The sequence below is a fragment of the Heliangelus exortis genome, chromosome 6, assembly GCF_036169615.1.
Source record: "Heliangelus exortis chromosome 6, bHelExo1.hap1, whole genome shotgun sequence".
NCBI lineage: Eukaryota > Metazoa > Chordata > Aves > Apodiformes > Trochilidae > Heliangelus > Heliangelus exortis.
Window position 1 is genome coordinate 37,660,436 of NC_092427.1, and position 13,168 is coordinate 37,673,603.

The following is a 13,168-nucleotide window of genomic DNA, read 5'->3' on the forward strand; positions in this document are numbered from 1 at the left end:
AAAGGGAAAAGAGAGGAGAGGAAAAGGAAAAGGAAAAGGAGGAAAGGGAAAAGGAGAGGGAAAAGAGAGGAGAGGAAAAGGAAAAAGGGAAAAGGGAAAAGGGAAAAGGGAAAAGGGAAAAGGGAAAAGGAAAAAGGAAAAAGGAAAAAGGAAAAAGGAAAAAGGAAAAAGGAAAAAGGAAAAGGAAAGCATCTGGTGGAACAAAGGGGAAATACACAGTAATATGTTTTTTAACTTGGTGCAGGCACAATGCTGGGGCAGAGCTCTGCCCAGCCCTGCAGGCTCTCTGAGCCTCTGCCTTTGGTGCCAGCACATGAAGAATAAAGCTCTGAGCACCTCTGCACAACAGTTCAGGTGGGGGCCTCAACATCACCAGCCCAACAAAGTCAAGAGGCTTCCCCAGCCTGACACACACAGAGGTTCTGCCTCAGCAGTAGGCACAAGCAAACCTTGTTCATTTTCCAACAGAAAAAAAAAATTTTGGGAGACCTCTTTGTGATCCCAAATTTAAATTCTGCCCTGAGAACACACAATGGTGCCCATCAGAACTGCTTGGCTGGCTCCATTCATGCCTATTCATTAAGGTGGCTGGGTGCCCACTCACATGCTTGCAGACCATTTTCACTCTGTTGAGCTGCCAGAAAGCTTTAGAAGAATAATCTGCACACTGCTCCTCTGGAGAAAGCTCCCAGCACTTCATTAACACTGGGTATCTATTTAGCCTGAGAGCTTTTGGGAAATTACAGTTCCCAAAAACACTGCTGGGAGCAACAGCCTGACCCAAATGTCAGATGGGTGCTGCCTTCCCCAAACAGCACAAGTTACACCACAAAAAGGGATTTCAAAGGGAGGAGGAGAAGTTACCTTTGCTGTGAAATGCCCATCTGATTCCACAAGCCTCTGGGCAGCACCAAAATCTGCTGTCAGGTAACCATCTGCAACCCCTTCACAACAGGCACAACACCTCTCAAATACCAACAGGTTCTACATTTACTCTGGAACAATAAATTTCAGCTTCTGGGGCTGGAGCTGGATAGGTTTGCAGGCAGGAGCTGGAGGTGTTTCAGAGCTGCTGTGTCCTGCACAGAGCTTTGTTCAGCTAGGAAAGGGCTAAATCATTCACCTTGCAGCCAGGATGCTGCTGAGCACTGCTGAGCTTAACCTTGTACCATTACCCTTGGTTTTTTTTTTCCCGTGCTCGCCCTCATTTTCACCACAAGAGGGAGCAGAAACTCCCCACACTTAATAAAGTTGCTCAAAATGACCTTCAGATCCATCAACTGCTTGCCCCAGAAACCACCATGGCTTTCCTCCTAAAACGAGGTGGCATTTAGGAAGATGTGCAATTAATTCTAAGCACACCTGCAGTCAGCCCAGCCCAGATACCAAAACTTTTGTTCAAAAAAATTTAAGGAGAACACTCCAAAAAAGCAGAGTTTTAAGGGCAGGCACAGCAAATGTATGCCTTGCTGCAGAAGAGAGGCCATTTCCAGATCTGGAGGATTGTGCATGTGAAGGAAAAAAAGCAGGCAAAATAAATAATCTAGAAGGTAAACGTTCATCTATAACAAAGTTTATCAACTTAGTTGTTATTATTCTTACACAGTGTGTATATACACATGGACAGTTTCCCTCCTAGCACACAACTCTCTACTGCCCCAGGAGCTTGCTGCCCTACAATGTATTATTTTATCCATAATCATCCCTGTAGGCTTTTTCTTGGATCCGTAACACCATTCTCCGGGCATAGAAGTCCCTATATTCCTCAGGAAGTTCTTCAAGTGTTTTCAAAGCCCTGTCCAGGATCTGTATAGCCCTAGAGGCTGCTGTGGGGTCTTTATTTCCATAAGTGTCACTCTTGTCATAGGACTCAGCAGGAAGGTGCTTCCAAAAGACATTCAGTGCCACTCCAAATTCCTCAGAGATGACATTGTGGAACCACAAAGCTGTAAAAAGAGGAAATGTCTAAAATTAAAATTGCTATCTGAAACTTCCATGGGCCTTGTAAGGAGTCTCAGAATCACCCAAACAAAATCTAGTTGAGGAAAAGCCTCAGCTACTGCATTTTTTGCTTATTTATAGATATTCATGCCTGAATATGTTGCCTTGTACCAAATTTAGGATGTTCCTTGTGACATCTGTGTCAGTCCATGACTTCACACCAAAGTAACAATTGCTGAAGTGTAAAGATGCCCAAATGGAAGCAAAGGATAAGCACATGTAAGATGAAAATCAGGTATCTCCCCTGTTCATCTCCACTCTGAATGCAGATAACTCTTTCCATAGATTTAGTCCCTAACCTTGCACATTGTCCAAGCTTTGGTGAGCCCTGCCAGTGGCTCAGCTTTTCACACAGGGCTTGGCATGACTGTGGTAAGGAAGCAAAGCCATTTTTGCCTCACTGAGTATATTTAAAAAAATCAAAATGCTGTGTGCTGACAGGAGCAGCAGTGTGACTTAACCTTTCACTGTCTGTAACCAAAAGTTTCCTTAGAAAGAAGCACAAACCCTAAGTTCCCAGTGTTGAGTCCAAAGATGAGAATCTATTTTAAATCTTTCTAAAACCCTTCTGCTTGCTTCTTTACTGCCTGTTTATATTTCACAGATAACATGAAAAGCAACCAAAAATACACCTGCCACGAGGTCACAATGAGTTAAAATTCAAAATTAATAACCACCATTAATGGTTGAATAGGAGTAACTCAAATAACTTTCCCTTATAACCAGAATTGTCACCTCAACCCAGGAAGTACCTTTATATTTTCTGCCAGTGCAGAAAAAGGATCAGGACTTGTTTTTCCATTTCCCAAAGGTGATTACCACCATCCATAAGCCTCATCCACCCTGTCCCTCACAATTCCTAAGTGCCAGAGCCACAGAAGAACAGAAATGGTATTTCACTCAAATTCTGTCACTACACAAATCAGGGGACTGAATTAATTTCAGATTTCACAAACTGTGATAGTGCTCAGCTATTAGGCCCCAAATTCAGAAGCACAGGGTGCAGGTTTGTAGGTACAATCCCTGTCATTAGGGATGGCACTCTGGAGTTAGAAGAAGTGGACAAGTTTTGTCAATGTCTCTAGATGCTCCTACTTACAACACAGAAAAATGCTTTAGTAACTTCTTACCATCCCTAGAAATGAGGAATTGCAAACAAAAGTGTTCAGTAAGCAACTGTTTGTTACTTACCTGGAATAAACAGCACATCTCCTGCTTCCAGCTGGCACTGGTAGCGTTTGGCTTTCCCAAAAAGGGGATATTTCTCTAAGTCTGGGTTATCCACATCCAGCACCTTGGATTTACTCCCTAGGAAAGTTTCCAGAAGTAAATACTGCAGCTCTCACAAACAGCAGCAAAGCATTGTAACACTGATGGAAATGGCAGTTCTTGAATCAGCTTTACTACTGCTTTATTGTTCTGGAACTTCTCCCAAAAGCAGGCAACCCTGAGGGCACTTCTTACCTACTGAGGAGACACATTCTCCTCTTGTCTAGGTTTGCAACCTTATAAAGGTTCTTTTCTTGTTCTTTTAATATCAAGCTGCCTGTAAATGATTTATTTCAACAGTGCAGCACTTGTGAGCTGGAAAGGCAACCCTGGTCACCAAACTCTGAATTTAAAAAATCTGACATGCATACCTGATAAATACAAGTAGGGAGCATCTCGAGGACTATACAAAACAACTCGTTTTTTCCCTGTTACTTGGATTAAGAAGTTATCCATTACCTGGAAAAAGCACAGCAGGAGAGATGTCAGCCAAAAAGAATGAATGCACAGCCAGCAACTAATCTAAAATATCACCAGCTTTAAAGAAGGAATTATTAAAACCTTCTTATTTTAAGAATTAACTTCCATACATAGTTAATCTAACCCACTTGTGAATGTGGGTTACTTTATGCCCTTAGCAGCACATTCTTGACCAACACTATATTTGGGAAAATTGCTTCCAACAGCTTTGTGTGTTTCCTTAAATAGGAATCAACTTCTTGCACCTTAAAACACAAAGACACAACATACTTTAGATGTATACACCAGAAAAATAATAATAATACAAAATATATATGGGGTTCCTTTTCTTTTTCAGTGTTACCTCTAACTCATTTTGCTGAATTTGTTGATTAAGGATTTTTTTTCCTCATTATAAAGGAAAAAACTGATTTTCTTATAAATAAATTCATTCAGAATGACACTGCACAATGTCAGAAGACAATCTTATTTAGAATCTACCACACTGCAGCAACAGAACACCCAAATCATTGTAGAATTACCAATATTTTGGCCAGTAGGAGAAAAAAAATGCAAGTAATCTTGAAGATGAAAATGCTGACAATTACTGGGTTTCAGATTTTTAAATGAAACTCAACAGTAAAGAAAGAAAAAAAATAAAGGAAAAAATCATGTATCTTTTAATCTTACAAGCATGGAATTAGACATGAAACCAGTCAGATGACATCTATTTAAAATCCATTGGACCACTGCATCAGATTCTTTCCACTATTTCAAAATACATGAAGTCTGTCCTTAATCTTTTTCAGAAATGTGCAGCTTGATCCCCCAGCTCCATTGTGCTGCCTGTAGCACTTTATACCCAGCACAGGCATTACCTACATCATAATGTGTCCACAGCTGCAACCCAGCTGAGCTGATGCGGAAGACGCTCGAGAAAAACTGTTCCTTCTCAAAGTATTCTGGAATCTGAACATCTCCTGCCAGAACAGGGAACTGCTTTCTGACATCTGCAACATCCTGGAAAGAAAAAGGAGTTCACTCTCAGAGAACCACGTATGCAGACTGAAATAAGGGAGCACTTCACTGTCATTTACCACTGTATGAAACACGGGGCTAGAAGCTGAGCACTGGTGAGCAGCTGAAGCTGCAGTGATTTCTGGTGGCCACCCTTGCAGCACTGACTTAGCAGAGATCAGGGCTCCTAGGAATCACACTGAAGAAGCAAGAGATCATCAGAAATCCCTTTATGTCAGCTTACAACAAAAGCTAGAGAATGGGAGGTGAGGAATGCACTCCTCAGTGATCACCTAAGCTCTTGTGTAACACAAGTGTACGTCAGACACTTAAGGCTTAAATATTCAGACCTAAATCCAGCCAGATTCATGGGCCAAGAGACCCTAAACAAGCTGTATGCCAGTACTACACAGCCAGCAGATGACAAAAGGCTTTTAAAAATATTTTTACCCTGCTGCTGTAGCCCATGGGACCTGGCAGCTGGAGTAACTCACCTTCCTGGCATCCTCCCCCACGGAGCGCAGGTAGTACCTCTCATCCTGAAAACAAGACAAAAACTGAGCTGCTGGCTTCTTGGTGTTTGTCTGGGCTTTTTTTTTTTTAAACAAATTACAAATACATTTAAACAAAGAGCCTGGATTTTCTCATTCATCTGCTGCAGGGCTTCATCAGTACAAATAAATGGCACTTGGGAAGTGAGCTGCTTTGCTCTCCTGCCTTTGCTCTGCTGCTCCCTGCTGTTCACCTCAAGGAACAGGAACACGAGGTTGATTTTAGCTGGGGGGAGTGGAGGAGGGAAGGAGGCAGAGACTCCTCAACTGCTTTAGCGTTTTTGTTACTCAAAATTAACAACTTTGTTCCTCAAGATTAACAACAAATGCAGGTTACAGTTTAAATTCTGCCGAATGCTGCTGCAGGCAGCTGTTTCAGCTGGCTTCAAAACTTGGAGCATTCCCTGCACCTTTGCATTCCAAACTCTTTGCTTTCCCATCATTTACCTGAAAAATCCCTACTTTGGACACTGTGACACAAAGATAGCCAGGCATTTGCCACAAAAATTCTGTTACAATGAAGCTGTGTCTCTGTTTTGCTAACAGGTGGAACCAAACTAAAGTATCTTCATGACACTTTCTTGCAAAATACCTGAATAATAGTTATTATTCTAAAGAAAGGTTTCATATCTCAGTTTTATGCTGGGATTTTTTCTCCTCTGAGCAGCTTTTGTTAACAGGAAGAGGACCACTGGAGCTAACTACTACACACAGAAAGCAATTTCTGAAAAAATTATCTTTTCCCCACGTTTCTTCCCTTGGTTCCAAGCCACACAGAACAGGTAAATCCAAGATCAAGAGCTTCACTGGAGTGAGACTTTTAAGCTGCATTTTCCCCTCCATATGCTGGCAAAATAAACAATGCAAGGAACTGTGTTGCTAAGGAAATTACCTCAGAAAGGAAGTACTCCTTGTGCTTGACTTCAGCTGCTCTTCGGACAAACACATCAAAAGGCAGAGTTCTGAAAGACAAATATTTAAATTTATACAACAAATCAAGGTAGCAGCACATGGTGTAAATGCCAGGCTTAAAAGCTGAAGCTCTTTGACCATCTCTAGAATAAGGGCTGGCTATGGGAAGGGCCAAAGCCTCCTGAATTTCCAGGGAAAAAGGGGGAAGCCTGTGAGCTCAGGGTAAGGGGTATTAAGAGTAAGAAAGAAAACAGAGCAGGGAAAATGAAATGTGATGGGTAAAGCCACCTAAATATGCCTCACCTCACCTCAAAGATTCAGAAGTTCCTCATGCAGAGAGAACACAGCATGATTCTATTACAAAGGTGTTTAGATTCTATAATAAAGGTGTTTAGATTCTATTATAAAGGTGTTTAGATTCTATGATAAAGGTGTTTAGATTCTATAATAAAGGTGTTTAGATTCTATTATAAAGGTGTTTAGATTCTATAATAAAGGTGTTTAGATTCTATTATAAAGGTGTTTAGATTCTATTATAAAGGTGTTTAGATTCTATGATAAAGGTGTTTAGATTCTATAATAAAGGTGTTTAGATTCTATTATAAAGGTGTTTAGATTCTATAATAAAGGTGTTTAGATTCTATGATAAAGGTGTTTAGATTCCATTATAAAGGTGTTTAGATTCCATTATAAAGGTGTTTAGATTCTATTATAAAGGTGTTTAGATTCCATTATAAAGGTGTTTAGATTCTATTACAAAGGTGTTTAGATTCTATTATAAAAGTGTTTAGATTCCATTATAAAGGTGTTTAGATTCCATTATAAAGGTGTTTAGATTCCATTATAAAGGTGTTTAGATTCCATTATAAAGGTGTTTATTCCCCTCAACAGGCTCCACTCCACTTGCAGCTTGCTTGGACTGTCAGCCTCTGCCTCCTTAGAAGCTGAGCACATCTTGTCCCCACTCAGGGAAAAAACCAACTGAAATAAAGGTATTTACCCTTGAAAAACACCACATCAGAGGAAGGAATGTTTGGGCAGCCCCACCAGGGCAACTTCAAAGGGAACCAGGAGTTTCTGTGGCCCACAGGAAGGTCAAGGAGGTGGTGAGAGCTGTGGCACCCAGCAGCTGGAGCACCATGGGGGCTGCAGAGGGCAGTTCTGAAAGGGGTTTGGGTTTAATCAGTACCAGCCCTGCAGAGTGGGGCTGCAAGCTGCCACACACCAGCACCTGAAGGGCCAGAAACCACCAGAAACCACCACTATTAACACTGGAAAAGCCCCATGTAACAGGAATAAAATAGCACACCACTTAGTAATAGTGGAATAAAATACCACTTAGTACCAAGGAGATTTTTTGTTTGCTTTTTTTTCTTAATAACACCAGCAAACATTTCCTCACATTTCCAACAAGAGTGCTCTGCCAAAACACAACACCCCTTCATGCCATCACTTCCAAGGCCCTGCTTGGCCCCTTCTTTTCACCCTTGCAGTTCAGGGTGTTGAGAGATTTGTGGAATGAAAAGAGGAGGGGGGAATGCAGGACAGCACTTGGATACAGAACTTAAAAGTTTGCACTAAGTGTCTTCATGTTTTAACCCTGGGTTCCACACAGCTGCTCTGCATGTCTGGAAGTCCCAAGCACCTCTAAAACCCAAGAGCCTTTGGAATGAAGTACCTATACACAAAGTTCTTACTGAGGAAATCCATCTGTGGCACCCCAGAAACATGAATCTTTACTTCTTTGGCTCCTTCAGCTTGGCTCAGGTAATCCACTGTCCATTTGGTGGTGCAAGGGCCCAGCTCCAGTCCTGTCAGCACCACAGGCTTCCTCTGAGGGAAAACAACAACAAAACAACTCAGGGGTGGAGCAGTGGCAGCATCCAGTGGAAAAAATTAAAAATGGAGTTAGTTTTTCAAAGCACATGCAAAGAATGCTGGGACTGGCAGCACCAAGCTGCAGCTGATCTGCTCACAGGTGAACAAAGTGAATCAGAATGCTGAACACTGAAACAAAATGCAATAAATCAGGGGACTGATTCTCTAGTTACCATTTCCCAGCAGGACAGGGAAAAATCCTGAGAGACCAAGCCACCTCAGACATGATCTTTGTGCTGGGGAACCCAGAGCCAAGGGGTCAGGAACCCCTCTGGGCATCCTGGGCAGGGCTCAGCAGCACCAAAGCTCACAGAGCTGAGGTGCAGAGTGTGAGGTCTGGTGGTGTGAGATGTTCTCACCAAAGAAACACTTCCCACCTCAAGGCTCCTTGAAGCTGAATCATGCAGAATGGTTCTGGCTGGAAAAGTCCTTTGAGAAGGTTTTAAGGCCTTTTTTTAGGAAGGTGATTGTCCCCCTGTCCTCAGCACTGCTGAGGCCACACCTTGAGTGCTGTGTCCAGTTTTGGGCACCTGAATGTAAGAGAGATCCTGAGGGGCTGGGGTGAGTGCAGAGCAGGGATCCAAGCTGGGGAAGGGCCTGGGGAATAAATCTGCTGGAGAAGGAGTGAAGGAGCTGGGATTGTTTAGTTTGAGGAAGAAGAAGCTGAGGGGTTGGACCAGATGAGGCTGGTTCTGGTCTCTTCTCACAGGTCACGAGTGACAGAACAACAGGGAATGGCTTCAAACTACACCAGGGCAGGTTTAGACTGAACATGAGGGAAAAAAATTTCCCAGAGAGTGGTCAGCCACTGGAATAGGCTGCCCAGGGAGGTGGTGGAGTCCCCAGCCCTGGCTGTGTTTGAGGGTCACTTAGATGTTGGGGTGCTGGGGGATGGGGTTTAGGGAAGAGCTTGGCAGAGTAGGGATGATGGTTGGACTTGGTGCTCCCAAGGGTCTTTTCCAACCTGAAAGATTCCGTGATTTTTTTTTCTCTTTTTAGACCTTTAAGAAACAAGTTTGACCTAGAACACACACACACACAAATCAAGGTTGGAATCAGATGAAGGGTTGGAGCAGATGAGCCTTGAAGTCCCTTCCAACCTGGCATTCTACAACTCTATGAAATCAATACAAAGACATTTTTCCTTGGATTAAAGAAGGAAACGGTGGTGACCAAGCGACAAAACCAGCAACCACGCTTTTTTTTATCCAATCCCAAGGCAAAAGAGCCGAGAGAGCTCAGCTCCAGAGCTGCGCAGCAGCTGAGGTCACAGCCCTGCCAGCGTGGCCTCCGGACTCACCACACCTCACGGCAAACCCCCAAACGCCGCTCTGCCAGGCGAGGAGGTGCCACAGGGCTCCCTCTGCCTTCCCTCGCCCCTCAGCGCCCTCCCATCTCCTCACAGCCCGCAGCCCCGGGCCCGCCGCCGCCCTGCAGCCCCGGGCGGCCCAGGAGAGGGGAGCAGAGCCCTACCTGGGGGTAAATGTCTCTCAGGAACTCCTCCCGCCCGACCCCGGCCCGCCGCACCACCGGAACCACCGGTAACACCGACACCGCCGGTACCGCCGGCACCTCCCGCCGCTCCATGGCCGCTCCCGCCCCGCCGCTGCCGCGCGTCCCTTCCGCTGCTCCCCCCGGGAACAACAGCTCTCACAGAAACGTTCCCACCTCCTCCTCTTCCTCGCCAGGGATCCATGCTTTCTCAGCGATGCAGATCCCTGAGCGATCCTCTGAGGTAATTTTCGGAACCGCCGCTCCCCTGGATCCTCACGCTGTCGGAGGACGCCCCGCGGAGGCAGGAACGATCAGCGTCGGCTCGGTTTCCCTCCGGGCGGTTGTGTCAGCGTGCCGGGGCGGGAGGCGGGAGGCGGCCATCATGGCGCTGCGCGCTGCCGCCGCCCGCTGCTGCCTCCTGACGCGGGCCCTGGCGGGGCCGGGGGCTTCCCGGCTCCCTCTGCCGCCCCCCTCTGCAGCCGCCTCAGCCCCGCCGCTCCTCGGGTCCCGCCGGTTCCGCCCGTCGGCGCGGTTCGGCAGTACCGGGGGTCAGGGCGCGGAGCCTGAGGGCCCGCAGCGGCGGGTGGTGGTGGTGAGGATCACCAGCCCCTTCGCCTGGCTCCGCACACGCTTCTATTACCTCCTCATCCGCCTCTACTTCGACCAGGAGTTCAGCATCGAGGAGTTCACCCGGGGGGCCAAGCAGGTGAGGAGAGGGGCGGAGGGGAAAGGAGCCCGGGCCCGGGACCCCCGGGGGGTTGGAGCCTGAGGGGATCTTCCCTCAGGAAGAGGAGGAGCTGAGGTGAGGTGAGGTGAGGTGAAGTGAAGTGAAGTGAAGTGAAGTGAAGTGAAGTGAAGTGAAGTGAGGTGAGGTGCCCTACTCTTGGCGCCAGCGGAGAGTAACGGGCCCGGTGCTTTTCCTCAGGCTTCGCTCATCTTCCCACATTCCAGGAGGGAATTTCCTAGCTGTCTCCCGGTCGGTATGAAGGGAGGTGCTTCCAGGTGGCTTTAAGGGGAAAAAAACACATTTGCTCCCGCCTGGTTTTCCCAAAATGACAAAGCTGAGGCAGGCTCAGTGCCTGTGTTTGTTTCTCCCGCTGAGCTGGGTCAGGAGGGTTACTGAGTTACCCCCTGTGAAACTCCAGCTCTTAACCTTAGAAAAACAACCAAACAAATGAATACCTAAAGACACAAACCTGAAGCACCAGACCAGGTGATAGGGGACAAAATGTTAAAGTGCCTAAAAAGACTCAAGACAAAAAAACCCCAAAACTGCACTGAATTAGTTGATGTGTGTGCAGAGCCACCTGTTTTCCTTGCCCTGGGTTTATTAATTTGTTTTTACTTGCTGTGGAGGATGAGGGGAGAAGGGAAGTTGAGCTTCCTGAAGCTTAGAAACTAAACCAGATTGATACAGAAATTTCATAGCATGGAGCTTCTGTTTGGACAGGAACCAGGGAAAGGGGAACAAAATCCTTACAGGGAAAGACAAAGACTTTATGAGTTATCAAGAAAAGAAGAGTGAAAACCACTTAAATAAATTACAGCCATGCTGCTTTGCTTTATTAATTTTTTTTATTATTAAGCTGTGCATTCAGTTGCCTGTTCTCAGGAGGTTTTGATGCTTTAAATGAGAGGCTGAAAAGAAACCCTGCTGTGTTTTCATTTCATGGTTAATGCTGGAGGGCTTCCATTTCCATGGTGATACACCCTGTAACCACTGAAATCATGGGGTATTTGGGTAACTTGTGGCATAGTGATGGATGTGTCTGAAAAAAATAAAACCATCCCAGAGCTATTTGTTCCTGAGGGCTTTCTGTTTGGTGTTTTATTTTTTTTTTCCAGGCCTTTTCTGTTGTCTCAAAGCTGCTGTCTCAGCGTAAACTTGACCTGCTGGATGAGCTTGTCTCAGCAGAGGTAAATGATTCCCACCTCTTACTCCAGCAGCTGCTTTTGCATTTTGGAGCCATGTGTGTTGTCTGCAGACACTGCCAGTTCAGTTTAATTTGGGGAAAACAGCAGAAACCATGAACATCTTCCCAAGCAGATGACACACAGCACACTACTGGGCTCAGCTGGATGGCCTCAGTTTCCTGCCAGGGCCTCAGGGCTGTGGCTGACCACCTGGCTAGTTAAAGATGGGTGTGCCCTGTGGGGTTTTTTTATGAATTTTGAATTGCTGAGGTTGTCTTGGCCTTGCCAGGGGACAGGAGCAGCAGATGCATCAGAGCCAAGGGGAGGAAATACCTCAGGTCTCTGCCTTGTTGCTGGGTGTCAGCTTGTCCTGCCTTGGCAGCAAAAGTTGTGGTGCTGGTGTAGTGCATCCCCACTGGACAGTCTTGCCTCCTCTCTCTGAGCAGGGATAGCAATAAAATGTGAGGTTTTTTCTTGTAGTTGCTGTGAAAGAGCATCTCCTCTCCCTCTGCTCATCTTGGTTCTTCAGGTGGTTGGGTCAGCACTGATCCAGTGCCTGAGGCTGGGAGGCCACATGACTTTGTTGTTGCTTTGGCCAGTGAATTTTATACCAGCAAAATGTCCTAGAAACCTGTGTTTTCTAGTGAAAATCACCTCTTGCTTCTGTGTGGCCTCTGGATTAGGTTGTTGTTCAAAAATGGCAATTCAGATGAGGCCAGGAACTGTGTCTTTCTCATAGGTGTTGGAGGTGATCCCCCTTTTTTCAGTCTGTGCACCACACCCTTCTACTCCTCCCAGCTGGGTAGGTCCTAGGATGCTCAAAGACCCCAGATGTGAAAGTGCTATGGAAAAGAGATAAGCTTAGTGGTAATGGAACTGATTTTCCAAAGAAATTTGTAAAAGATGATAATTAAGAAATAATGACTCAAGGGGTAAGGAATGCACCCACAGCAAGAAAGCAGAGTGTAAGTATGACTGTGGAACCAAGCTTGACTGGCATTTTCTGGGCCTTGCTTTGCAACTTCTGTTTAGACAGCCCCTTTTTCAACCTTTTTTTTTTTTTAAATACCTTGTTTTAATACCTCACTGGATGAGAGTGGGGGGTTGCCCAGACTGCCCAGTGCTGCCTCCCTTCCCCTGCCGTGCGTGGCGTTACAGCTCGTTCTATTAACAGCAGCAGAAAAGGTTGTGCCTTCCATTTCCTAGTGAAAAGCTGACAGTTCTTCTGAATTTAGGTGCTCCAGGTGCTGAAGGAGAAGATTTCTTTGCTCCCTGAGAGCCACAGGGATGCCTTAGCAGCTGACATTGATGCCATCATGTACACAACGGAGGGAGACGTGCGCATCTACTACGATGATGATGGTATGTTGGGAACTCTCAACCCTTTCAGCAGCATGGGCAGTCTTCTTCCCTGGTTCTGCTACTGAGCAGACATTCTGCTTGCAGATGTGTTTCTGAGGGCCATTTCTCATTCCTGGTGCTTCTGTTTGTAGTTAATTTATATGTAAATCCCCCATTTCCTTTTAAACCAGAACCTGGGAAGTTGTTGTTAATAAGTCGTGGTACTGCTTTGATCTCTGTTTAGGTCTTGCTCATTCTTCTTCTTTTGTAATTTCAGAGTTTTACATTATTAGCCCTTAGCAGTCTCAAAACCAATTATTCCACCATGTGCA

The 13,168-nt window shown here is 45.5% G+C and overlaps 1 protein-coding gene across 1 annotated transcript; it reads right to left on the bottom strand.

Annotated features, from left to right (window-relative positions):
* Positions 1 to 1,557: 1,557 nt before the first annotated feature.
* TYW5 (tRNA-yW synthesizing protein 5) lies at positions 1,558 to 10,369 on the bottom strand. The gene is made up of 8 exons (XM_071747904.1): positions 9,561 to 10,369; positions 7,888 to 8,042; positions 6,190 to 6,259; positions 5,241 to 5,285; positions 4,612 to 4,749; positions 3,642 to 3,729; positions 3,193 to 3,309; positions 1,558 to 1,946 (listed from the first exon to the last, which is right to left on the bottom strand). Exons 1-8 carry the CDS (start codon positions 9,672 to 9,674, stop codon positions 1,690 to 1,692), a joined length of 984 nt encoding a protein of 327 aa, XP_071604005.1. The 5' UTR covers positions 9,675 to 10,369; the 3' UTR covers positions 1,558 to 1,689.
* Between the last annotated feature and the right edge of the window lie 2,799 nt (positions 10,370 to 13,168).

Bases quoted from the DNA above. Each gene is read 5' to 3' on its own strand.
- TYW5 (XM_071747904.1), bottom strand. From the start codon at position 9,674: ATGGAGCGGCGGGAGGTGCCGGCGGTACCGGCGGTGTCGGTGTTACCG. The intron at 6,260-7,887 runs GTACTTCATTCC...TTTGTCTTTCAG, and splicing joins AGTAAGAACTTTGTGTATAG to AACTCTGCCTTTTGATGTGT. The intron at 3,730-4,611 runs GTAGGTAATGCC...TGCTTTTTCCAG, and splicing joins AGCTGTGGACACATTATGAT to GTAATGGATAACTTCTTAAT.